This window comes from Canis lupus, chromosome 23 (genome assembly GCF_048164855.1).
Source record: "Canis lupus baileyi chromosome 23, mCanLup2.hap1, whole genome shotgun sequence".
Taxonomy (NCBI): Eukaryota; Metazoa; Chordata; class Mammalia; order Carnivora; family Canidae; genus Canis; species Canis lupus.
The window spans coordinates 40,313,220-40,339,880 of record NC_132860.1 but is presented as its reverse complement, the minus strand read 5'-3'; the positions used below and the strand labels follow the sequence as shown (position 1 = coordinate 40,339,880).

Below are 26,661 nucleotides of genomic sequence, written 5' to 3'. Positions count from 1 at the left end.
GTGAAGACAGGGTTTAACTAAGGAGTTTGGACTTTATCCAATGGACAGTATAGGGCCAGTGGAGGCTTTCAAGCAGAAAAATGAAATGCTTTTCCTCTGGTTACATGCATACATGTGAGTGTGTGTATACGTGGGAGTAGGGGAGAAGAAGAAGGGGGGAATAAATGCCAAACTTGGAAAGGTCTCTGCGTTGATATTATGTGAAGTTTAACCTTTAATTGAGATCAATGGCATTTTTCCAAGGAGCCTATAGCTGTTTACAAACCTATCTCACCGACTCTGATTCAAATAGATCACTTGGGGCTGCTCTCTAGACAGAAGACTGCTCTGATGGCTTCAGCTCTTCCAAAACCACCACAGAGATGCTTGGGGCTAGCTCCAGGGAATATTTTAAGTCTTCCTTCTACCCAACTGGCTTATAGTTACACTACTTCAGCCTATAACATGACAGCTCAGGTCACCACTGGGCCAGTGCCCTCATTGTGATAATAGATAGCAACTACCATATACATTATGCTTTCTGTGTGTCAGGAACTGTTTGAAGCATCTTACAAATGTTAATGTATCTAATCCCAACACAGTTCTATAAGACTGGTAGCATGATTAGGAGATCTGAGCCTACTAACAATTGAAAACTGTTTAGAAAAACAAGTGGAGGGGCAGCCTGGGTGGCTCAGTGGTTTAGTGCCACCTTCAGCCCAGGGCATGATCCTGGAGACCTGGGATCAAGTCCCACATCGGGCTTCCTGCATGGAGCCTGCTTCTCCCTCTGCCTGTGTCTCTCTGCCTCCCTCTCTCTGTATGTCTCTCATGAATAAATAAATAAAATCTTAAAAAAAAAAGAAAAGAAAAACAAGTGGAGGTGGCAGTCAACTGGCATTAATGTCTATCTACATATTTATCCATATATTTGTATATATTCAAATGATGGATGGCTGAAATGAAGATTACTCACTGTTAGGAAACGATGTTTGTGAGTGCTGGGATTGTGGATGACTTTTTCATACACACACATGCATACATATATAAGTGTGTAAACATATGCATATAATATTGAATTATGCTATGAGAATATATTTCTTTTTTAAAATATTTTATTTATTTATTCATGAGAGAGAGAGAGAGGAAGAGACATAGGCAGAGGGAGAAGCAGGCTCCATGCAGGGAGCTCGATGTGGGTGGGACTCAATCCTGGGACACCGGGATCACACCTTGAGCCAAAGGCAGACGCTCAACTGCTGAGCCACCCAGGCGTCCTGTGTTTATATTTCATCAGTAGGGCCATTAAAGTAAATTTTAAGCTAGCCATATTCTTATTAGCTATCATAAATTGGCAGGAACCTGGAACCAGGAATTAGGAAGAGAGAGAAAGAGAATCTGGATGAAAATCAGAAAGAAGAAGGAAAAAATGGAGGATGAGGGCAGAACACAATGTCCCTAACCCAACTTATTTTCATTGAGACAGCAAGTAGTTATTTTTTGTCAAACACCTTTCAGATATCTATGTTAACAATGAATAGGATAAATGGGATCCCTACTTCAAAGAGATGATCATCCTAAATATTAACAGAGAATAAGATATCGAGTGTTAATAACAGAGAGCACCCAAGAGCATAGGATCCTATATCAGTGGAAGCAAGTTAGAGGAGTTTTAAGTTTGTCTCTTTGATGACTAGCAGATATCCAAGAATGGAAGGAAAGGTGGTAGTTGGCCAAACTAAAATGGGAGAGGAGTGTTTGGGACTTAGACTACAGCCACTGAGAAGGAACAGAGAGTTTGGAGTGGAGGGAATGAGACAGGCAAGCGAGGCAGAGGCCATCTCTATAAGGGCTTTGTAAGCCATGGTAAATATTTTGAAGTTTCTTCTTTTTTTTTTTTAAGTTTCTTCTAAGGGAAATTAAAAATCGTTATTGAATTACTTAGTAATTTGTTCAACAAATATATACCTAGCAATTCCTCTGCCTCAGGCAATGTTCTAAGAGCTAAAAATATTTCCATAACTAAAACAGAAAATTCTCTGCCCTTACGATGTTTACATTTGAGTAGAAAGAATAGTTTTGAACAAGGCAATTATCATCTCCAGGAATGTCCAAGAAATGAATAAAAAAGTTAATGCAAACATGGTGGACTGCTTTATAAATATTATTCAAATAGTTGCAATGTAAAGAGTGAATATTATTTAAAAACATGAACAGGAAGGATACTAATTTCAGAATACTAGTTTCATCTAGAGAGAGAGAAGGAAGGGAGTCAGATGGGAGTTACAAAAGAGGTTTCAATTTTGTCTCTAAGCTGTGTATGTGTAGTTTGAAACAATTATGACAAAATATCACCATTTGTTAAATCTGGATTTTTTAGGGACACCTGAGTGGCTCAGTGGTTGAGGGTCTGCCTTCAGCTCAGGACATGATCCTGGGCTCCTGGGATGGAGTCCTGCATCAGGCTCCTTCTAAGGATCCTGCTTCTCCCTCTGCCTATGTCTCTGCCTCTCTCTGTGTCTCTCATGAATAAATAAATAAAATCTTTTTTAAAAACCTGGATTTTTTTATGTTCATTCTATAATTCCCTGCATGTTTACAATCTTTATAACTTAAAAATATTTCATATTCTTTGGACTATTTAAATGTTGAATACTAAACAATAACATTTTAAATTAAAGATTAAAACAGAGAAGTTAAAAGGAGGATAAAAGAAAACCACAATAATGAAATTTTGCAAATCACAATGTGAATCTATTTGTGGTTTGGACTATGATGATGTGGTGGGAATAAAGAGCAAAGGAGCAAACTGATTAGGAATTGAAATCGAAAGGAGAAGGTAACTGTTTCCCAAACAGAACAATGCAACCACAATCTAATCTGGTTTGAAAAAGGAAAGAGGAAAAAATAGTGGAAAGCAACAATTTAGAGCTCAACACTCAAAGAATTCCCTGAAAGCTTCTGCCAAGGCAACTTTTTCATCACACACCATTCCCCACCAGATAAATGCAAAAACTGTCCTAGAAGGAATCTTTAATTTGTTTCTCTCAAAGAATTTGGGATGGGTTAAAAGTAGCAGATCCGTGGTTCCTCTGTCTAAAGCCAAAGCCACGGAAACCCTTTCAGGTGGGCTTGCCAGCTCTGGCAACCTTCAAACAAACCCAACTGAAAAGGAAAAAGCAAAAACAAAATGACTTTCCAAAAAGTAACTCAATGAGAAGCTTTATGACAGGAAGTTAGAATGATTTCCTGCTTTTCACTTTATAAATGTATCTTATTTATTTTAAATGCAGAGCTGTAAAATAGAAGGAAGGCAGGGTGCTTGCTATCAACATTTTAATGTCAGTAGGAACATTCTCTAGGAAGTTCCTTCGGTTCCCCCAGTTACCTAATTGCTTTGGAAGTTGAAATCTTTGTATCTTCATTAAGAGAGAAAAAGAAAAGAGAGTCTAACAAAAGGGAGCTGGTGGGAACCTGGGAGGGATTGGAGGATGAGCTCCAAGGGTACTAACCACGCACAAGTTTTATAACTCTAGCATTTCAGATACTCTTTTCTTACAGGTAATTACTTTGTATTCCTCAGTTTGTCCCACTTTTCTTGGGACTTTTTTTTTTTTTGCCTTTTAATAAATAAGTAGATTTAAAAAACATAGGGAGGATTGATTTTCATTACCAATCATTGTAACTATCTTAAGCATTAGCTTTTTGGGTCCTATGAGGTAGATATTACTATTTTATAATTGAATTAATTAAGACCCAGGAAGATTCTGTAAACTGTTCAAACTAGGGATTAATTGACAAAACCAGTGGAAAACAAGCCCAAGTACTATGATTTCGCTGCTTTATGCTACCCGCCTTCCTTTTTCCACCATTCACATTCTGTTGTTTCATATTATCCAGAAGTCATGGAAAGGAAAAAAATTCAGCGTTCAAGCTGGTCACATGTTAATTATCTCCAAATTGCTCTGATATTTTCATTTCAATTGTCCTTAAAATGTGCTGCCTATTTACTACAATTCAACTTGGATGAGGAAAGGGGTAAAAAAATCCTTGCCACGTATTAAATATTTTTTTATTTTTGTTTTTTAATAATAAATTTATTTTTATTGGTGTTCAATTTGCCAACATACAGAATAACACCCAGTGCTCATCCCGTCAAGTGCCCATCTCAGTGCCCGCCACCCAGTCACCCCCACCCCCCGCCCTCCTCCCCTTCCACCTCCCCTAGTTCATTTCCCAGAGTTAGGAGTCTTCCATGTTCTGTCTCCCTTTCTGATATTTCCCACTTATTTAATATTATTTGTTTCTGATTCTTTAGGGGAGATCTGTTGTGATTTTAGTTGAGAAATGTTTATTTTTATCACTATGATTATATTAAATACTTCTTGTTAATATTAAAAACAGAACAGGTTTTCATTATGGTGACCTCTAATTTCTTGGCTTCTAGGTTAGGTAATAATTTGAATAGGAGCATATGTTATACCAGCTGGTTATTCTATTACTCATTCAGCAAAAGTTCTTTTATCCAGTTTCTACACTGTTGTCAACTCTGTGCTAAGTTCTATAGATAGAGATGTAAATGGAAGGTGTCTGACTTTCCATTTATATAGAATCAAAGGTCCATAACAGAAGAGGGCTGACTTAAAGCAGGAATTACATTAAGAGTATAACCTATGATAGGGCACCTGTGTGGCTCAGTAAGTTAAGCATCTGGTCATGATCCCAGAGTCCCAGGATGGAGCCCCACATGGGGCTCCCTGCTCAGTAGGGTTTCTGCTTCTCTCTCTGCCCCTCACCCCACTCACGTCCTCTCTCTCTCTCTCACACACACACAAAAATAAATGAATAAAAGGTCAAAAAATACTATAACCTATGATATATACTACAAATGAACCATATGCCAGGTTCACTGGAGGCACACTGGATGGTACTCATGAGCAAATATTCTAACTAGGTGCAAACATAGCGCTAGGTATTGGACACACAGTGATCATGGAGACATAGTCCCTACCCTCAAGGATTCCAGTGCCAGGGCAGACAGACATACTAAAAAAAAGGCAATTTCAATATAATATATTAAATACACCCAGCATATAGTAAAAATTGATTTAATGTTTGTCAACTGAAAGACTAAAAGAGGAAGAGGAAATACGAGAATGAACAAATAAACAAAGGAAAGGAACAAAAGAGGAAGGAGAGTGTTAGGATGAGAGAAAGTAGTGATTACTATAGAAACATTGAGAAGAGAAAATCAACCAGGTCTTGGCAGTTTGGTGGTACCTTCTGGAAGGAAATGGAATCAGTGAATGTGAAATGAAGTTAACCAGGTAAAAGGAAAAGGAATTTGCAAGCAGAAAGAAAGCACTGAGGAATGTTACAACATGTCATATGTAAGGAAGGTTATGTGCCTGAAAATATTTTTCCAATATCGCAAAGCTATTCAAGAGCAAGTGAAGCACTATTTTACATTTACTTTTCTGACAAAGCCGATATGATGGGGACGATCCTTTTCTAAAGATCAAACATCATAATAGTGATCAAGTGTAAAAGAGACTTCATTTAACAATGGAGTTCCGAGGGCCCTAAGCACTTTCTAGATTTTCCTTAAGTTTGCTACATAAACACCAATACAATCTAAGGAAGGTGAATTTATGACAAACGTAGTTTTAAAAAATGCAGGTGAGAGTTTTGGCTGTGTGCATAACATATCTGCAATACGTCATCTTTATTATCTTACAATAGCATAATGGTTTAAATCAAAAGGCTCTGGGGTCAGACATATCCATGTTCAAATCTATACCCTGCCAGTGATTCACTGTGTGACTTTATAAATAAATTTCCTTCTCTGAGCTTCAACTTCTCACATAAAATTAAGGTAATGGTAGTAATTAGTTCAAAGAGTTATTGGAGAGATTAAATAGTGTACAAGTAGTTTAGTACCTGTTAACAATTCAATTATATTTCAGTCTAGTGTTAATAAAATTTTAAAAATATATAGTGATGAGAAATGAATATAGAGATTGATTGATTAATTGAAGATGAATGAATGAGAAAATCTAGAAGTTCTAACTTTTCTCTGTTGATGTCTTCCACATTTGAAAGTATGATCCTTTAAATCAATGACTAGCCCAGTGAATGGTGCAGAATAGGCAGTGAATTTGTATGTGAGCATTTCTTTTAAGGTTACTCAGATTCTCTTTCGATTCTAAATGAATGGATTAGACAGCTTAACAGGTTAATGGTGATCTGGAAACCCCAGAAAAGTAGTCATGAACTATAACAAGACTAAAAGGCATTTGGGGCTTGAGTTCAGGAACCTGAAACCAAGACGTGAGCCAAGATCATGAGCGGATGCTCAACCAACCAAACTCTCCAAGTGCCCTCCCCTCCTTTTTTAAAATCACTCTCTGTAATCAAAAGTTTTCTGATTTCATTGAAGGCATTATTATCTACTTCTGCTATTTTTCTCAGTCACAAGAGGGAAGAAAATATTTTTTAATCTTCCCCAAAGGGATCTAGCATCTATTTCCCTCAGTATTTTTACATTTATATTCAGCTGTATGTTTTAAATAAAACTGAGGCTAAAGTTTTGGAGTATCCCAGGGCTTAGTCTTTTCTATCTACATTTGCTTCACTGGTGATCTTACCCAGTCTCATGGTATTATTCTCAGTTATGAATTGAAGACATTTCTAAATTTGAATCTATAGCCCAGACTTGTCATCTAATCTCCAAACTTGAATATTCAACTGCCTACCTGACATATTTACTTGGATATCTAAAAGATATCTCAAATTCTACATTTCCAAAGATGCAAACCAGGTCTTTATCTTCCTGATCCCCAAGCATTCTATATTTCACCTGGTGGCAAATCCATTCTTTCAGTAGCTCAAATCAATAACTTTGGAATCATCCTTTGATTCCTCTCATATCCTTTAATCAATTGACCAGGAAATCCCACTGACTCTTCAAACAGAATCCTACCACTCTTCCCTACCTCCACTGTAAAATCATCATTAATTGCCTTTACTACTGAAATAACCTTAGTAGTCTTCCTGATTGTACCCTTACCCCTACCTATAACCACTTAATACCCCAGGCAGAAACACCTTTCTGTAAGCCAGATCACATTGCTGCATTGTCTAAGAACCTCCCATGGTTTCTGATCTCATTCAAAGTCAAAGTCCTTACAAATTCATGTTCTATAAAATCTGGTCCTTTGTTTTGTCTCAGGATACTTTCCCCTTCACTTCATCTTCCCCTCCCTCTAACACATTGGTCCTTTTTTAGTTCCATTAAAACACTGAGAAGGCTTTTATCCTCCGGTCATTGCCTTAGCTGTTTGCCAGGAATGCTCCACCCCAGACACCCATACTGTTATCCTTCCTTCTTCCAAGTCCTTGCTCAATGTCTACCCTGAGCAACTTGTTTAATACTACCAATTGTCCTTCCTTTCTTCTCCATTTCATATCTAACCTTTCATTCTATTATGTTGTTTATGTATTAATTTATTTTTACTGATTATATGCATAATGTCAATATCCCTAGTTGGAATATAAGGTAGAGTAGGGGATTTTTTTTCTTGCATGTTTTGTTCGCTTTTGAATATTAAGGTCCTGGAACATAATAGATACTCAATAAATATTTGTTGAAGAAATAAATTACAGGATAGAAGGAAACAAATCCCCAAGTATTGAGTGCCTGTTGGGTAATAGGAACTTTGCATTCTGCTAAGTAACCCTCCTTATCCTCCAAAAATATTGGAATCATTATCTTCATTTTGCAGAAAACTGAGATTAAAAATGTAAAATATCTGTGTTTGTGGTCACACAGTAAGTAAAAGAAATAAGGTTCAAGCCTCACTATAAAAGCTCTTGTGTAAAACTCTTGCTTTTTCCTTGATACGATGCTGTAGACAATATGGAAATAAGCATGAATCACTGGATTCCTTCTGAAAGGATATCTAAAATGCAATGAAAAATTTTGTACAGTGGTCTTTTTCAAATAATGAGCTTGATGAAGCTGTTTTAGTTAATGCTGAAAAGAACAATGTTTTTTTTTTAATGAAATTCTGGTGCTCATACATCCAAAAATTATAAAATTGCCTTCTTACTCTTCCAAATTCTCAATTTTCATTAACTGATAAATTTGTTTATCCCACCAGATAAGTCAAGAAGATGATATATTTATAAATGTAACACCATTTGTGCCAAGAAAAATAAAATTGCAAAAAGGTCCTCTCTCAATGGAACTTCTCAAAACAAGTCTCAAAGAGAACATAAGCCAGTTTTCATCTTGCCAGAAACCATGCAATGAAAAATGTGCACTGTATTCTTCTTCACAATGATAAATTTGTGGTCTGGCTAAAAACAATGTCACCATGGTCAAAAACCACTTTGATATAACCAGACTGAAGAAAATAATGTGGTTTCATTGATTTTAGCTTTTGATAAATATAGCCTACTCAAAATAAATTATCACATTTTCCCCCAATAACATAAAACATTATAACACAGTGCCTACCACTACATTATCTAACGCACTTGGAAAATTTTTATAAAACAGTGGTATATTATATGAGCAATATGAAGCAGATAAATGTCTCCTACTTGCCACCTCCTAAAAATCACATTAAGTCAAGTGAAAAATTCAGAGAGCATATGTGCTGCCTTGTACTTACAAACAATTTAAGACAATATAATACCATTTACTTGAGGCTGTATTTATATAAACAGGCGAGAAAGATGAAATAGGCCTGGCTTTTCCCCAGTAGAGCAGAGGACAATCTAATAAAACACACAGGCAATTTAGCAGATATTGAGTCACTACTATTTTATGCATAGACTTCTCTTTTTCCTCCTTTTCTCATCATAATTATCATGCCACTCTTCAAGTCACACATTATATTATATGGTCCTCAGTCTAATCCTTGCAATGTAGGAAGGAAGGTATTATTATCTCTCTTCCTAAAGCTTTTACTGACTTCCTATTTGAACTCTCAGTAGTAATTGCCAAAAAAATTATAACTCTCTCATGAGGGCAGCCCGGGTGGCTTAGCGGTTTACCACTGCCTACAGCCCAAGGCGTGATCCTGGAGACCCGGGATCGAGTCCCACGTCAGGCTCTCTGCATGGAGCCTGCTTCTCCCTCTGCCTGTGTCCCTGTGTCTCTCTCTCTCTCTCCTCTCTGTGTATTCTCATGAATAAATAAATAAAATCTTTAAAAAAAAATACTCCCTTATGACACTGTATAGATAGGCCTCTGCACATCCGACTTCTGCATTTCACCCTTTTCTTTACATTTCTTCTGTTTTCCATATCTGTTCTTTTTCTCTTGTGGTTCCTTTCACTTCACATGTTCTCCACTTCCAATCTTACCTCAGTTCTCTTCATTAAAAATACATGAAGTAATGGTGCCTACCTAGACTGAGGTATTAAAGAAGATATAAGTGCCTAGAAAAGTAGAATCAAAGAGCCTGAGTACTTGCCCAAGACACCATTTTAAGTGAATAAATTATTGTCTTTATGTCATCATGGTGTGGGCCAAGTGCTTTGAATGGAGTGAGTGCTTTCTACTGTGTGTTCAATTGAGAAATGAGTGGCATACTCTAGTTGTATGATGGGAACATTTTTAATCTCTTTAATGGTAGGACGAGGCATTAATCTTGCCCCCTACCCACTTATGTATGGGTGAGGTTTGTTCCTATATTTCCTTGTAATAGTAAATATGAGCATTTTAGTTAATGAAATATATACCAGTGGCTGAATTAAGAAATACTAAATATTATGACAGTTAAAAATCAGGAATCAGTAGGCTTGGAAAGAGAAATGAGAGGTAAAATCCACAGCAGAATATACATGCGATTTTGTAATCCCCCTTAGGTAAGGAAATATAAACCCAGGCCAGGCCTCAGAATATTCTTCTTATGTCTCCAAGACAAAAAAAAAAAAAATCAAGACCATGTGACATAGTCTGTGGGAACACAGAAAGAATACTGTGGGGCCTGCAAGAACTCAGAGTCAGAAAATCAGAAAGCCTCTGAACATTCTGATGGAAGACCAGCCACACAGGAGGAAAACTCCTTTTAGTATACAGACTATTTGAAAAAAAAAAAAAGAAAGAAGAAAGAAAAAGAAGAAAGAAAGAAAGAAAGAAAGAAAGAAAGAAAGAAAGAAAGAAAAGAAAGAAAGAAAAAAGAAAGAAAGAAAAAGAAAGAAAGAAGAAAGAAAGAAAGAAAGAAAGAAAGAAAGAAAGAAAGAAGAAAGAAAGAAAGAAAGAAAGAAAGAAAGAAAGAAAGAAAGAAAGAAAGAAAAAGAAAATCTAAGAGTCTGACTAGAACCAGAAGAAGGTCCTGGAAAGCCATAATTTTAATGGAAAGATATATAAAGTAATTGTAAAATGCTCACCGGAGCTGAAAATATCTACGTAACACTTTTTTGGAGTCTATTGGCTTTAAAGTGATGACTGTAATGTTTTATTATAGTAAAACACAAAAATAGTTTTTTAAGCATTGTATAGACTCAGTCCTAAGAAATTGCTTCACCCAGGCTTTTCAGGCAATGTCTTTACCTTCTCATATGCAAATTCTTCTACAAGGGTTTCTCTATATCAAAGCTCTCATTATAAGGAAGAGAAGGGAATGGAATTCTGTATTATTTCTGTTTCATGTGTAGAAAAAATTGAGACACAAATAGAGGGAAAGTCTCATAATCCCAGGAAATAGTTGTGTGCCAGCTGAAATGGAAGTGTCTGTCTGATTCTTCAGTTGTCCCTCCTCTTCTTTAATGTAATCACACATTCATTCGCCTGTTTCAACTCCTTGCTACATGCCAAGCACAATACAAAAAGCAAAGACACAGCCTCCTGCTCTCATATTGCTCACAGTCCACGGGTAAGACTGATACGCAGACTCACTGTGAGCATGATGGTTGTGCTATTATGTGCAAAACAGTGTTGTGCCGGTGCTGTGATTGGCCCCAGCCTAGAGGCGAACCATCCAGGAGGAACCTGTCCTTCAGGCTCAGGAGATCAGAAAAGCCATGCTCAGAGGATCTGGTGAATGAAAGAGTAAGGAAGAGTTAGCCAGGGAAGGGGACTAGGGGAAAAGTAAAAATGAAGCAAAGTATTCCAGTCAACACATTTTACTATTGAAATTCATACACAGTGTTTTTCCTCTGCTCTTCATCTGCAGCATGACCAGAAGTCATATTTTTCAAAGCTGTTCCCTACAAATGTGCATCTGTGATAATCCTTCCCCTTAGCACCCTGCAGTACCATTAAACCATCCTTTATGCTTTAATTATGAAATAAATCTTTGCATACAATTTCAAACTCCCCTATAAAATGTAACCAATAAAAAAGAACAAAAATGAAAACTAAATAAAAGCTACAGCCCTGAGTTTTCAGCTCTCTGAGGGAATTTTATTAAGGAATCTAAAACAAAAATATTTAATAAACCATGAAGGGCATGATACAGGCTGGATCCAGTGATAAATGGATGGCTGTTGAGTCCCCTGTGTGGCAATGTTAGAAATGTCCTACAATCAATCCTTGTTCTTGTGTCCTGTGGGTATCTGGTGCCCATTCAAAAAAATTTCGACACTAGGAAACTTTAGGGACACAAAAGCAACAATCAGTGTCACTGGTCCAGCAACCCAGGACATATGTGCCAGGATGAGGGCATTGCTTGATGCATTTGAACTGATGAGATTCTCAGAGGGGGGTATGGACTTTTGTTAGGCTAACAAATGTCAAATATGTATGCTATCACTGGCCCCTCCTCACACATGGGCAAACACTGTTAATTATTCATGATTCTCTTTCCTACTAAGTAGCCTCAAGACCACTTTCAAAGGGGCACTTGATCAGTTTGCCTCTCCTTATATGGCATCAATCAATCAATCAAAAATCCCACAGGGTTTTAATCTCAGCCTCAATAAGTTAGCATATTAAACCTTATACTATTCCTCTGTAAAACAGATTTAATACTTATCTTGTTTATTATGAAGATTACTAAAATATCTAGAATAACACCTAGCATATAGTAGGCACTCAATAAATGTTAGTTTCCTCCCTTTTTTTCCTCCTGAATAAGCAGGAATGAGGTAGCTTCCTATTGAGGCAGGTTCAGATAAAACTTAATCAACATTTTGGATAGAAACTAAATTTTTATTTCAGGGAGTCATCATGGTATGTTTTGTTTCATGATAATGTAATGGTAAAAATTGTAAAAATCAATCAACTCAACATTAAGCCTTCCCCACTAAGGACTTTTTTTTCTGACCTGAAGTAAAACATGTTGCAGTTAACAGCCTTCTTGAGAAGAGTAAATCTGAATTTTATAGTTAGATGGTGTTATAGAATGACTTCTGTCATTCTGTCTACTGCCTTTCTCTTTTCTCTACCTATGCTTCCCGGATCCAGTGAATTACTCAGAGTTAGATTATTCAGTCAATCATAAAAATTCCTCATTGCCAAGTTAGTACCAGGAATATTTCTAATGTGAAACAAGTCACCTCTAGGCAAAAGTAAGCTTTGGAGGTACATACTCAGTTTTGCTCTCTCTGGTTACCAGAATCTTAAAAATTCAGGTATAATGCACTGAATTCAGACATCTATCTATAATGGTAACTAAGAATTCTGTAACTTGGAACTTCTTAAAGGCAACAAAAATGGTTTGCTGAGAATGATTTGATCCATACCATCAGGATGAAAATTATAAACTTTGATTATGTGGTAAATATATTAATTTGTGAATTGCTATGTAAATATGAGTTAGGCACAATACTCAGTACCAGGGATCCATTTGTGAGGAAAAGAAATAAATTCCCTAACATCCGAGTGTTATAGTCAAGGAAGGATAGACGGTAATATAATGTCTCTCAAATCTCTCTCTCTCTGTCTCTTTCTCTCTTTCTCACACACACATTACACACAAAATAGGTGATGTTATAGTAAATGCTACAAAGAAAAATAAGGTACCTAAATATCACACACACGTAAACACCACTTCCAATTCTTCTGAACCATGGGAATTTTTTTAGCTCAGGCTAAATGAAGAGAAAATATCAAAGGATCAAGGATATGGACCATGCAGAAACAATTGAGTCTGCATTCCTCAGGTATCTCAGCTCAACATCCTAGAAATCAAAATCTAGACAAGTAAACACAGTGGTAAAGGTAGACTAATGGTCTATGGATGGAACAGACTAGAAACAAGCATGTTAGTCACCAGTCAACACCTTGTATTCTGGGCAGATCTATTGCTCAGGTGTCAAAGGATAGTCCTACAACAGACCCATATCAGTTTTGCACACTTGAAATGGCCTGACCAACAGCTGAGGACACATGCATCTGATTCTCAGAGATTCTCAGCAACTTCTCTTCCTCTAAAAATATGAAGCTTGTTAAGGAGTTCCTGTCTAGCTGACTTATAGAATATCAGACATCCATCCCAGGATTTTTTTTAAAAAAGATTTTATTTATTTATTCATGAGAGGCGCACACTGAGAGAGAGGCAGAGACACAGGCAGAGGGAGAAGCAGGCTCCATGCAGGGAGCCTGACATGGGACTCGATCCCGGGTCTCCAGGATCACACCCTGAGCTGAAGGCAATGCTAAACCACTGAGCCACTCGGGCTGCCCCCATCCCAGGATCTTGACTCCTCATTCCTTCTGCCTACACAGACAAATGGAACAGGGTTTGAAAATGTAATAGTCTAGGAATAATTAACTATAAGACTATTAATCCTTTAAGACTAATACCCAAACAATAAGCATGAGTACCAATTATTACTAAGCATCATATTGTTTTTAGGTGTCCAGGAAATCAGTGGACCATCCATTCTCTAATTAGAGGTGTAGAAAGCACATTAGTGGAATCACAGAATGAACATGGATAATATAGTTTTTGCAGTTCACTTTCCCTTAAAAAAAAAACTCTTGTATTTTCAAAATATATCACTTCAAGTTATGAAAGGATAGACTTATACTAGAGAACAATACAATAAGGATCAAGCATGAAAAAGGAGGAAAATGAGAAATGGATAACTACTTAAATAGATGTTATCAAACAGGTCTTGGTTTTCTAGTCTGCTGATCATCTGCATTTCTAAAAAGAATTACAATGTTGTGCATCTTCTGTGAAACTCTAATATGCTTGCTAGTAGGGAACTTCATTGACATGATCAAGATTCTTTAAAATAGAACATATACTAAATTGAGTAAATTTATACTAAAACTACAAACTACTATAAATTCTTAGTTAATGTCTATATACCCTTCCAGTATGTAGTACTTGAGTAGTACACTGAGTACTTCCAGTAAATTATCATTACAATAAGAAGGAAACAAACAACAACAATAAAACAATAAGAAGGAAACAGGAATTAGGGGACACCTGGGTGGCTCAGCAGTTTAGCCCCTGCCTTAGGACCAGGGTGTGATCCTGTCCTGGGATTGAGTCCCACATCTGTCTCCCTGCATGGAGCCTACTTCTCTCCCTGCCTGTGTCTCTGCCTCTCTTTCTCTCTGTCTTTCATGAATAAATAAATAAAATCTTAAAAAAAAAAAAAAAAGAAACAGGAATTACAAAACAAACATTAATGGAGAAAATGCTCAGTAATTCACAGAAAGAAATAAAGAAAGATCTAGGAAGAATAACAGGATATTCAGATATTTGTAAACCAATGCACACAGCAGAGGTATTTAAATTTATGTCATGATAAGATTAGCATTATTCTGAGATTTGGAAGAATATGTTCCATGATAGGAATACAGCAATGGAAGGAAGCCACATTGTTCAAAAGAAATAGATCTAATAGTAGTAAGGGGGAAATAAATAAGAGAAAGAGATCTCATCAGAAGAGATAGGTATCTGCAAATTTGAAGCTCAAAACTTTGTGCCAGCCCTCTAGGTAGGGATTAAAAAAAAAAAAACTATAATGATATTGTTGGAGGAGGGTATGGTGAGCTATCCAACTGATCACTTCCCTTTTTAGCTTCTGATACACTTCTTTCCTTCTGGCTGGTTACCTTAACATCTGTGACATATACTTTCCTTCTGCCCTTCCCTAATATTGATGTTATGCCAGACCTCTGGGCTCTACTCTAATCTGTATCTGTGCATTTCCTCATTTATTGTATTTATTTACAAATCTCTTATTTCCACCTGTAAATAGATGATACCTAAACCTATAACTTCCACCCTGCTATCTTTCCTAAACCTCTGCTTCCACTTACTCAGTAACTCATCAGACAATCAAACACAACATGTCCAAATTGGAACTAATTATCATCCCCATAAAATGTGATCCTTTTCTTCCTACAGCCTTCATCTTAGTTAATAGCTCTGCTATCGACTTGGTTAGAAGCCTCTCTCCTGACAGTTCTCTCTACCTCGTAATTTCTTTCAATTCCAGCTCCAAAATGTCTTTCCCAGATCAATGTTTTCTTTAGTACAATGACTTAGTTTTTGCCCTATCATCCCAGAACTATCCTCTTGTGATAGCCTTCTGACTAGTTTATTCACCTATAGTCTCCACTTGCCATCCTGATCTCCTGTCTTCCTAATCTGTCTTCCCCCACCACTAATCTTGGCCTTGAGACAATATAGTTCATGAAAAATCTTAGGCACAGTGTGGGTGATCACACCTGGGAATTATCACATAAGACATTCACCCATTGGATAAGAAGTCAGTCTGACAGTCTAAGCTTGAGCTGCCAACCAAGGATCAATTGTACAGTCACTAAGCTTACTTATTCAAAATAAGATTCCTTTGTCCTGATTCAAAATGCACTGATTCAAAATTTCCTGCTTTGGACTCTCGAATTGTATTTTTGTAGACACCTCCTCAAGTGATTGTGATGCATATCCATTTTTGGAATCTCTAAGAACTTATCCAATTATAAGATTCAGTGATTATAACACTCTAATCAGAATCCAATTTGCTATTCCAAGAGAATAGTTACAAAAGTATTTTGTGCAATGGCAGCATCATTGAACTAAACATAAAGCCTTCTGGGTGGTTCACATTAAATGAAAAACATACATTTGAATTTATAAATTCTGGTAAATTTGTGAAGATAATCACATCACATTAGAACCACGACTTATGCACATTTCTTCCAACACATATATCTAATGGGATTTTCTTTAGTTTCATAAATGATGTTAATGGGTTACATGGGAAGAGTTCAAGAATATATTTGATATAAAAAGAGTAGTGAATGCTGTCATATGCAAAACATTTAGGATTAGGGTACTAAGTACATCTAGATAAAAACAATTAAGAAAAAAAAACAATTAAGAATTAGCAGAACAGCAAAGAAGGAGTAAAATGAAAGCCCTTAAAGTAAATATTTATACATTTTTTTCAGTTAATTCTTTTTAGCTAATGATTCCTGCTTCATGCACCACATACATGTTTCTTTTTTTTTTTTTTTAAGATTTTATTTATTTATTCATGAGAGACACAGAGACAGAGAGGCAGAGACACAGGCAGAGGGAGAAGCAGGCTCCATGCAGGGAGCCCGATGTGGGACTCTATCCTGGGTCTCCAGGATCACACCCTGGGCTGAAGGCAGTGCTAAACCTCTGAGCCACCAGGGCTGCCCCATACCTGTTTCCTATGTCAGTAAGTTACTGTGGATGTTAGCAGCTTATGACCTAGGAGGGGAAACAGGCCCTGTTAGAATTAACTACAGTAGATAATAAATTTCATTGTCACATCAATGTTCTAAATAAACAGTTATGGAAAAATAAAGATAGGAATGATAGATTAATCCCTATTTTCCTATTGTAAAATAGTCTCTCAAGGAACAAATCTATAAATATGAAGCTAAATGCTATGGTTATGTATGGTATGCTAAAGTTTTAAAGATTGAATTCCAACATATAAACTGCATATATGAATACAGATGCCTAAATATAAGGATACAGGTATACTCATTAGCAATGAGGTATGTGTTTATTTATAATGAATAACATTTTGTGAAATAAAGGTCTCATATTTAGTCTGGGCCATCCACATTTTTTTAACTTAAAAGCATCTTGTTTCAATATTAAATACATAGGACAGCCCGGGTGGCTTAGTGGTTTGGCGCCGCCTTCAGCCCAGGGTGTGATCCTGGAGACCCAGGATCGAGTCCCACATCAGGTTCCCTACATGGAGCCTGCTTCTCGCTCTGCCTGTGTCTCTGCCTCTCTCTTTCTGTGTCTCTCATGAATAAATAAATAAATCTTAAAAAAAATAAATACATAGGATTTTTTGTTTGTTTTGTTTTGTTAGAGAGAGCAAGTAAGGAAAAAGGAGCAGGGAGTGAGGGAGAGAGAAAATCTTAAGCAGATTCCAAACCCAGCTTGGAGCCCAACATAGGGGCTTCATCTCATGACCCTGAGATCATGACCTGAGTCCAAAATCTAAGGTCAGATGCTTAACCAACTGGGCCACCCAGACACCTAAATACACAGACTTTTTAAATAAGACTGCATTTTCCCATTGAAACAATTCTGTAAAGTGTGCTGAAAATCCTAGGCTAACTCACAAATCCCATTAAACCCATGATGAATTTAATAATAATAATAATAATAATGGTACTATTTGAAGTCAAGATCTTGAAGAAAGGAACTGGCAAGGCAGAAATAAGGGACAGAGAATGTTTTCTTTCCTTTTTACCATAGCTGCATTTAGCCATATTTTGAAAAGAACCACATGCTTCTTTGCTATCATTACTTGCTGTCTCCCTTAGCTTCAAGTAACCTTTGGCATTCAAAGCCACTTACTACACTACCCTTGACCATGGAATATAGTAATTTAATAGGAAAATCTTATACCCATATCAATTAGGATTTGATTTGATATTTCAGGGATGAAAAGTAGCTTAAACTTTATTTTAAGGGTATATTTCAGGGATGAAAAGTAGCTTAAACAAAGCAAATGTGATATCCATAGTCTAGAGCTAGTCAGTGGTTCCATGGTTAATAAGGATTCTCTTCTGAACTCAAAACACATTTTCTGTCCTGGAACTCTATCCACCGTGTTTATATTCCAGGCAAGAGAAGGAGAAAACCGGGAAGGGCAATAGCTTTTTAGCTATTCTCCAAAAATGAGTCATTTTCCTATAAGGAGTATCCCTGCTTACATCTTTCTGGCTAAAACCTAAAACCTAAATCTGATTGCAAATGTTGCTGGAATATGTAGTGTTGTAGCTGCACCCTTTACCAGCCCCAAATGAAATTAGAGATCTGTTGCTGAGTATAAAGGAGAGAATGGATATTTGTAGGCAATTAGTTGTCTCTGCCACATTCCTCAAAAGTCCAGTCCTCAATTGTTAAACTCCTTTCCTACTCACTCAATGCGGTTTCTTTATGTTCCTGTTCTGTAATAAATGCTACTTTATACATATACCCACACAGGGAAGTGACCCTTCTAGAGCAGTGGTTCTCAACTGTGGCTGCATGCTTAGATGCACTTGCAGTGTCTTTTAAAAATTCTGATGACAAGACCGATTAGATCAGAAACTCTGACAGTGAGACTCAGGCCACAATATTTTTAAAAAATGTCTCTGGGTGATTCCAATGTGTAGCCAAGTTTGAGAACCACTGTTCCTAAAGAAATATGAAAAAAAGGTACATAACCCAAATGATGCCAAGTTTTGCCATTTTTTCCTGACGTGTAATGAAGTGATATAAAAACCTGCAAGCCATGAGTTGAGAGTAATTTTTGGAGTGTTGGCATTTCTCACACAGGCCAATGGTTTGCCTTTAGGGTCAGTTTTCCTTTACTGCCCCCCTTTTTCTTTTATTTTCTTTTTTTTACTAATAAAAATTTTTTTATTGGTGTTCAATTTGCCAACAGACAGAATAACACCCAGTGCTCATCCCGTCAAGTGCCCACCTTAGTGCCCATCACCCAGTCACCCCCACCCCCGCCCACCTCCCCTTCCACCACCCCTAGTTCGTTTCCCAGAGTTAGGAGTCTTCCATGTTCTGTCTCCCTTTCTGATATTTCCCACTTATTTTTCCTCCTTTCCCCTTTATTCCCTTTCACTATTATTTATATTCCCCAAATGAATGAGACCATATAATGTTTGTCCTTCTCCGATTGACTTACTTCACTCAGCATAATACCCTCCAGTTCCATCCACGTCGAAGCAAACGGTGGGTATTTGTTGTTTCTAATGGCTGAGGAATATTCCATTGTATACATAAACCACATCTTTATCCATTCATCTTTTTTCTAAAGTATCTTCTCTTCTATAACATTGGAACCATACAATTCTCTGAAAATCCTAACTTCACAGTGGATTCAGGGACAACATAGATGGGTCCAAATGTTGGTCATCCTTGATGCCTTGACATCTCAAGTGGCCCCACATCCATTTCACCTCTATATTGCTTCAAATAATTTTTAAATCTGTCTACACCTTTATCTCATCGCAAATCCACACAGCAACCAAAGGTATGTTTAAAACTGGTCTGCAATGTCATTCTTCTCTGTATATAGAGCCCACAAATGATTTCCTATTGGTGTAGTTCTCTCTTTCCTGCAAGATCCCTTCCTGCCTACTTCCCAGTCTTACCTAGGACACACATCTCACTTGTATGGTGGCTCCTTTCATACCTTCAGTGCCTCCTAGCTCTTTCCTTACAATTAATCTCCATGTACCAAACCTACTAGATGCCCAAACTCAGGTAAACCAATATTTCCATTTGTTCATTCCTGTTGATGGAGGCTTTTTTTTTTCTTTCTTTCTTTTTTTTTTTTTTTTTTGAAGGAGGCTTTGATTGCTCCCACAGACCATATCAGGAACTGTGTTATACTTCTTAATGGCCCTTATGGTAGTTAGTAATTATTTTTTAAAGATTTTATTTATTTACTTGACAGAGAGAGAGAGAGAGAACAAGCAGAGAAAAGAAAAACAGCAGAGGGAGAGGGAGAGGCAGGCTCTCTTCTGAGCAGGGAGCCTGATGGCTCGATCCCAGGACTCCAGGATCATGACCTGAGCTGAAGGCAGATGCTTAACTGACTGAGCCACCCAGGCATCCCAGTTGTTAATAATTATTTAGAAGCACTCCCTCCCCAGTTATTTCTTAGAAGAGCAGGGAATATGTTCTTCACCATTTTGTTTTCAGAACCTAGAACAGCTCCTATGACAGAGTATGTGTTACTATAAAAATAAATATATTATGAATGAATATATGAAGAACTGAGTAGTGTAGGATACTGAGATTAGGAAGGTAAATTGGAGTCAGAGTGAAAAGGTCATAAGCAGCTGCTTGTAACTTAGGCAGTTTTCTTAGGTGACCCAAGTAAATGTTTCTATCTTTTTTTCGATATGTGTCTGTCTCTGCAGGTTGTGACTTGATCCCAGTACAGTATCTCCGCTGGGGTGACCCTGAGCCCATTGCAGCTGTGGTGTTTGCCTGCCTCGGCCTGCTGGCCACCCTCTTTGTCACTGCAGTCTTCATCATTTACCGTGATACACCTGTAGTCAAGTCCTCCAGCAGGGAACTCTGCTACATCATCCTTGCTGGCATCTGCCTGGGTTACTTATGTACCTTCTGCCTCATTGCAAAGCCCAAACAGATCTATTGCTACCTTCAGAGAATTGGTATTGGTCTTTCTCCAGCCATGAGCTACTCGGCCCTTGTAACCAAGACCAATCGTATTGCAAGGATCCTGGCCGGCAGCAAGAAGAAGATCTGTACCAAAAAGCCCAGATTCATGAGTGCCTGTGCCCAGCTAGTGATTGCTTTCATTCTCATATGCATTCAGTTGGGTATCATCGTTGCCCTCTTTATAATGGAGCCTCCTGATATAATGCACGACTACCCAAGCATTCGAGAAGTCTATCTGATCTGTAATACTACCAACCTCGGAGTTGTCACTCCTCTTGGATACAATGGCTTGCTGATTTTGAGCTGTACCTTCTATGCTTTCAAGACCAGAAATGTCCCAGCCAACTTCAATGAGGCCAAGTATATCGCCTTTACAATGTACACCACCTGCATTATATGGCTGGCCTTTGTGCCAATCTACTTTGGCAGCAACTACAAAATCATCACCATGTGTTTCTCAGTCAGTCTCAGTGCCACAGTGGCGCTGGGCTGCATGTTTGTGCCGAAGGTGTACATCATCCTGGCCAAACCAGAGAGGAATGTGCGTAGCGCCTTCACCACATCTACCGTGGTGCGCATGCATGTGGGGGATGGCAAGTCATCCTCAGCAGCCAGCAGATCCAGCAGCCTAGTCAACCTGTGGAAGAGAAGGGGCTCCTCTGGGGAAACCCTAAGGTAAAAGTTGTGGGGGAATATTGTGAGGCACTGGCCCCTAATAACCGAAGCAATGGCATTTGCTTCATGGGGCTTTTATTTTTTTTTTTATTTTTTATTTTTTTTCGGTTTTTTCGTGGGGCTTTTAAATGGGAAATACCTGACTGAATGAAACTACGGGAGGCAGAGTGCTGGGAAAGGGGCGTTGGGCATTCTCACTGAATGGTTTTTGCGGGGTTAATTGGATGTGGACCCAGTTACTTACACCAAAGCCAGAAACAGAGAAGTTGGAATAAAGAAAAAAAAAAAAAAAACAGTTTCAGCAAAAAGGAAATGAGGTCCTAAAGGGCAGGGAGAGCATAGTTAAGTCATTAAGCCAAGGCAAGGACCTCCAGGTCCTAAGGGGACAGAGATCCATCGGGAACCAAGTTCTACTTTACCAGGACAGAGTAGAGAAGGTTATTGTTAACACAGAAGACTTTGCTGAGCACAGAGTGCCATGAGCCTTACATATCTGACTGTGCTGTGTGCCTGAACTTTTTTCAAGCCCAGAAGAGCCCTTGACTGCCCATCCCACAGAGACACGTGAATGCAGAATCTGTTTTACTTCTTAATGGGCAACTTGAACACTTTGGGAAATGTTTAAATATTCAAAAAGGGCAAAACGACAAAATGACCTTGCATATAAACAACTAGCCAGTTTCCCATGTTCTCTGTTGCCCACGGTCCCATCCCACACTTCAAGTTCAACATCCCAGGTAGTAGTTATGGGGTAATTCCCATCTGAAAAGACTCTGAAACTAACAGCTAATGCTTCCCCGCTTCCCCCATGAGGGACTTCCTTGTGTGATAAATGCCTCATAAGGCACTTCAAAAGGTAATGAAATCTTTTTTTTTTCTTTTCAGCCAACTGAGATCTGTATTTTTAATAAACATCTAGAGAATACTGGTAGCATAGATTGCTATATTCCATGCTATCCCAGAGATAGATGGTTCCTTAAAACCTGTTTAAATATGACAAACTTTAAGAACCTTAAGTGTAACCTATCATCCCATAGAGCTGCTCAGATTTATGCTCATGGTAAGCCTGGCTAGTAACCACTTTTTTCTTCCCTGCTTCTCTGGATAAGGGAAGACTGTGGCCTCTGTGAGGGGACAATGTGAAATTAGTGCAGCTAATAACTTCACAACATGGAGGCAATGAGATCATCTTATCAGTGGCTTGGGAACAAATTTGGAGGTATTAAAAAGGCCACATAGATTGTTACTGGGAATAAGGACTCCCTCCACTTAAGAAGTATATATAAGAAGAACTAGTCTGGGTATTATCTGCTTACTTACAGAGATTGTACAGTTTTCCTAAAGTCTAGACAAGTAAATGGAAGATAAACATCTTTTTGAACGGAAGATAAATAGCTAAATATTATTGCTTGAATGATTCTCTTATAATTTAGTCTGCATGGAAAGTCCAACCTTTCTATCAGCCCTAATTCTTCAAAGCCTGAATAATGGTGATGGTAAAGATACCATGTCTTGTGAGGATTGAAAAGCACTTACAAGATACTTAATCACATAGCTTAATTCATTTGCATTATTATCTTGTATCCTAGCCTCTTTTAATTTTTTTTCTAATTCCTATATGCCTCTCATCTCTTTCCATGTACTCTGAGCAAGGTATTTAACTGAATCGTAAATCTTGAGGCAAACGATTGTGTCTTCTACTTCTTCAATAAATCATGGCAATGTCATGGTCTATCCACAAAACACCTTTCATATATCTGACATGCCAGAACATTTTCCATCTGCTTTCCTGACTCCTCTCTAGAATATTCTTTTTCTGAAATTCTGCAAGATCAGCCTTTTGTCTAAGGAAATTTATTTTTCAAACTTTTCTTTTACCAGTATTTCTTTAAACTCTGTCTTCAAATCAAACTTTCCAAGGCATCTTGATAAGTCAAACCGACAGGCTACTAGAGGGGTGGAGTTGTGAGCCTATGCCTAAGCACCCCAAAAAGTCACTTAGGGCAGGTTTCCCAGACAGTGTGGAGCGATGGGGAAGAGCACTGGCTTTATAGCCAGCTTCTCCTGGGTCTGAACACTGGCCCTACCTGCCATTCCTTCTCTCTGAGCCTGAGTTTCTTCATCTGCCAAATTGAAATCCTATCACCCACCTCAGAGGATTATAAACAGCGAAAGAAATAATATATGTGTAAAGGCCAGGTACACAGTAGATACTTTACTGAAGATATCAGAGTACAGAGCCAGGCAGCCCTGGGAATGAATAATGACGGGCAGCATCACTTACCAGCTGTGGAACCATAGGCAAATCAATTAACCTCTCTAGGCCTTGGTTTCCTCCTCCGATGAATGGAGATAATGAAACACAGCCTTCACACAGGATTGTGAGACTAAATGAGTAAATACGTGTAAACTATATGCCATGCAGTAAGCTCTTCCTAAGTGTTTGTTTACTATTATTTTTAACTACATTAACGATCATCAGTCTTCTTCCACACCTGAGAGTCTCTGTCAGGAATGCAACCTGGATAATCCTAATAACAAAAAGAGCATTGTAAAAGGCAATATAGGTCTATAGACATATTGATTACGCAGCCTGAGCTTTCCAGAGCATCTCCATTTTTACGTGGTCTAGTTCCTTGCCAGATTGTAAAGCATACCCTCTGTCCTAATTTAAGCAAGGCAAACTCCTTAGAAGTGGGAGCCTTGTCTACCCTGTCATCACTCTACCTCCAGTGCCTGGAAGTATCCAGAAGGGCACTTGACACACAGAAGATGCTTAATAATCCGTGTTATATTTATTGATCCAATAAATTTGGGAAAATAGGAATGTGGTGATTATTTCTTGCTTGTGTTCAGGTGTGCATATTACTATCCCCTAGTGGTTCTACTACCTTTCATAACATTAAGCCTACTGTGATCTGTATTACAAATATCCCCTGCACCCCCACAGTTTCCAGTTTCTGCTCAAGAATTAGGTTATTAATTCCATCCATTAATATCATGTTTTGCTATGATTCTAACATACCTCTAGTAACATTAGGTGACTATTTTCAACTATTTTGTCTCTACTTTAGTAAATAAGGGGCAACAGAAATAACACAATTTACTGATAGTGCCTATAGAAAACAGAAATTTTTGGCAATATTTTAACTTGTTTTCCCTAAAGGGCCATGTAGTCCTTGATGATCAGATTTTGCAGTCAGTAGCTTTGGATATTAGAATTTCGAACAGTGAGAAGGGACCTTTGACACTTCTTGAGTTTTCTGTACATAGTCTTTGGCAAGACAGGCTATAGTCTGATTATATAGTGACTTCTTTTTGCCATTAACTAGCACATTCAGGCTGGAACCAGCTTTTGATATGGAGAAGAAAGGCCAGAAGAAGCTGTAATATCCTTGCATCACACACATCCCCTACCAGACCTTACCCCTTTTAGCTATTAACCTATAAGATAATTTAGATTCAAACTAAAATTATTTTCTTCTATGTCTCCCAAGAGCTCTCACACTATTTCTGTGATCCAACATCAAGATGTTTAGAGTGTCGATATATTTATCACATTGTAAGATCTAACTGGTTACGTATGGATTTATCTTCCCTTTTAGTTTATAAATTCCAGTGTGTATCACATTATTTATCTCTAGGACTTAAACAATGGGGGAAAATTGAACTTAGATGCTTGTAATATTTTCACATTTTATTCTAAATTACCTTTATTAGTTGGGTTTCTCAGGCTTGAATTCTATAATATGCCAATGAGCCCATCAATTGGAATCTACAGGAGGCTTAAAGAGTTAACTTAAATCTCTGACTGTAGGTCTTTGGGGGAGAAGCAGCTTCTATGCTCTGACCAGCCTGATTCTGCTTTCTTCCATCTGTTACATAGAGAGGCAGGCTACTATAAATCCAGACTGGATCTGGGCCATGTTTGAAAAGGCCTTATGCATATCCCTTCCACATCTCATGGCAGACAGCTAGGGATCCATTTTAAAGATGACAGTAATTGCATACTTTAGAATAAAAATAATACCTCTTGAGGTTATAGTGACTGTGTTTCTAAAAGTTAGGGTACTTTCTTGCAGCAATGGATGTAGAGACATAGATGTAAATATAGCAAGCTAGTGTATAGTTCTGACTTCGGAGCCACGCCTGGATTCAAATCTAGTTGTGTGAATTTGAACAAGGTATGCCCGTGTCTTTCTTCAACTGTAAAATGATAGATAATGATCCCTGTTGTGAAAGTAAATGAAGTGATATATGTTAAATGTTTAGTATTCACACAGAGAAAGCACATAATAAATGGTAGATAAATCTTTTAGAAATGTACGCACCTGCAAGTAAGACAAAGCTTGATTTTTAGAAACTCATATGATTTGTATGGGTTCTACTTCCTTTGTGTTACAGGAAACTTGTAGACAGACAGCTCCTGGTGGTCCTCCAATGCTCAGTGGTTCCAGAGCCAACATCTCCTCTGTTCTCTGGGTCTTTACTCATGGATGCACAATGGCTTCATGTGTTGCATCCTTTTATTAGGGAAAACAGTGGTCTCTGAGGATCCTGTAGCTGCCTTTCTGTCTCATTGGCCAAAGCTGTCTCATTTAGCTACCCCTAACTGCAAGAGAGTAGAAAAAGGTGCTCATTTAGCTTTTGCGTCTTCTATAACGGAAACTGAAAGGGAGAAGGGAGTGTCAAGTGCTTGTTGGATAAGCCCATGAGTAGTGTCTACCAAGGAAAGCAGCAGTACCTAGTAGTAGTACTGGTAGTAGTAGTAATGGTGGTAAAATTACCTAGTGGTCACAAAATATTGAAAGTAGAAGCAATAATCACTCCCATTTTTCAAATGGGCACCTTGAGGTCCCGTGTGGTTAAAACACTCACCTACCATCTTGTGACCAGGAGTTACACACAGCTCTTAACTCAGACCTTTGCCCATTAATATTAGAGCTGAGCCTTCCCCAGAATGTGTTCTTTAGAAAGCTAGTCTCACAAACCGTTGCATGAAAAAAAAAAATTGTTTGGTCAAACAAGTCTTAAAGAACTCTGACTGTTCTTTTAGAATAATGTGACTGTGTTTAGAGATAAACACTGAAAAGTTTTGCAGTGTAGAATCCATTCATTCGTTCATTCTTTTCAACATTTTCCCCGATCTTGTTGAACACAGGACTATTATTTTCAAGTAACTCTCTTAACAATCTGGAGAACTGACACTACAAAGGGGACTCACTATGGAAAATATTGTCAGAGCCAAAGAGAAGACATGTTTCTGGGGAGACTGAAGAGTCGTTCATATATCTTCAATGAGAAGAGGGACAGAAAGAGCCAATTTCCACCTCTGGTCATGGAGAGAGAATCACTTTTGTTCTCTGAGCACCTACAGGAAAACTAGAGC

At 37.9% G+C, this 26,661-nt stretch overlaps 1 protein-coding gene across 5 annotated transcripts in view; it reads left to right on the top strand.

The window, feature by feature from the left end:
• GRM5 (glutamate metabotropic receptor 5) overlaps nucleotides 1–26,661 on the top strand; it is a 511,936-nt gene that overhangs the window by 433,929 nt on the left and 51,346 nt on the right. For all 5 annotated transcript variants that reach the window (XM_072794970.1, XM_072794971.1, XM_072794973.1 and 2 more), the window contains exon 8: nucleotides 20,333–21,272. In XM_072794970.1, the coding sequence (XP_072651071.1) occupies nucleotides 20,333–21,272 (940 nt within the window). The remainder of the gene's footprint in view (nucleotides 1–20,332; nucleotides 21,273–26,661) is intronic.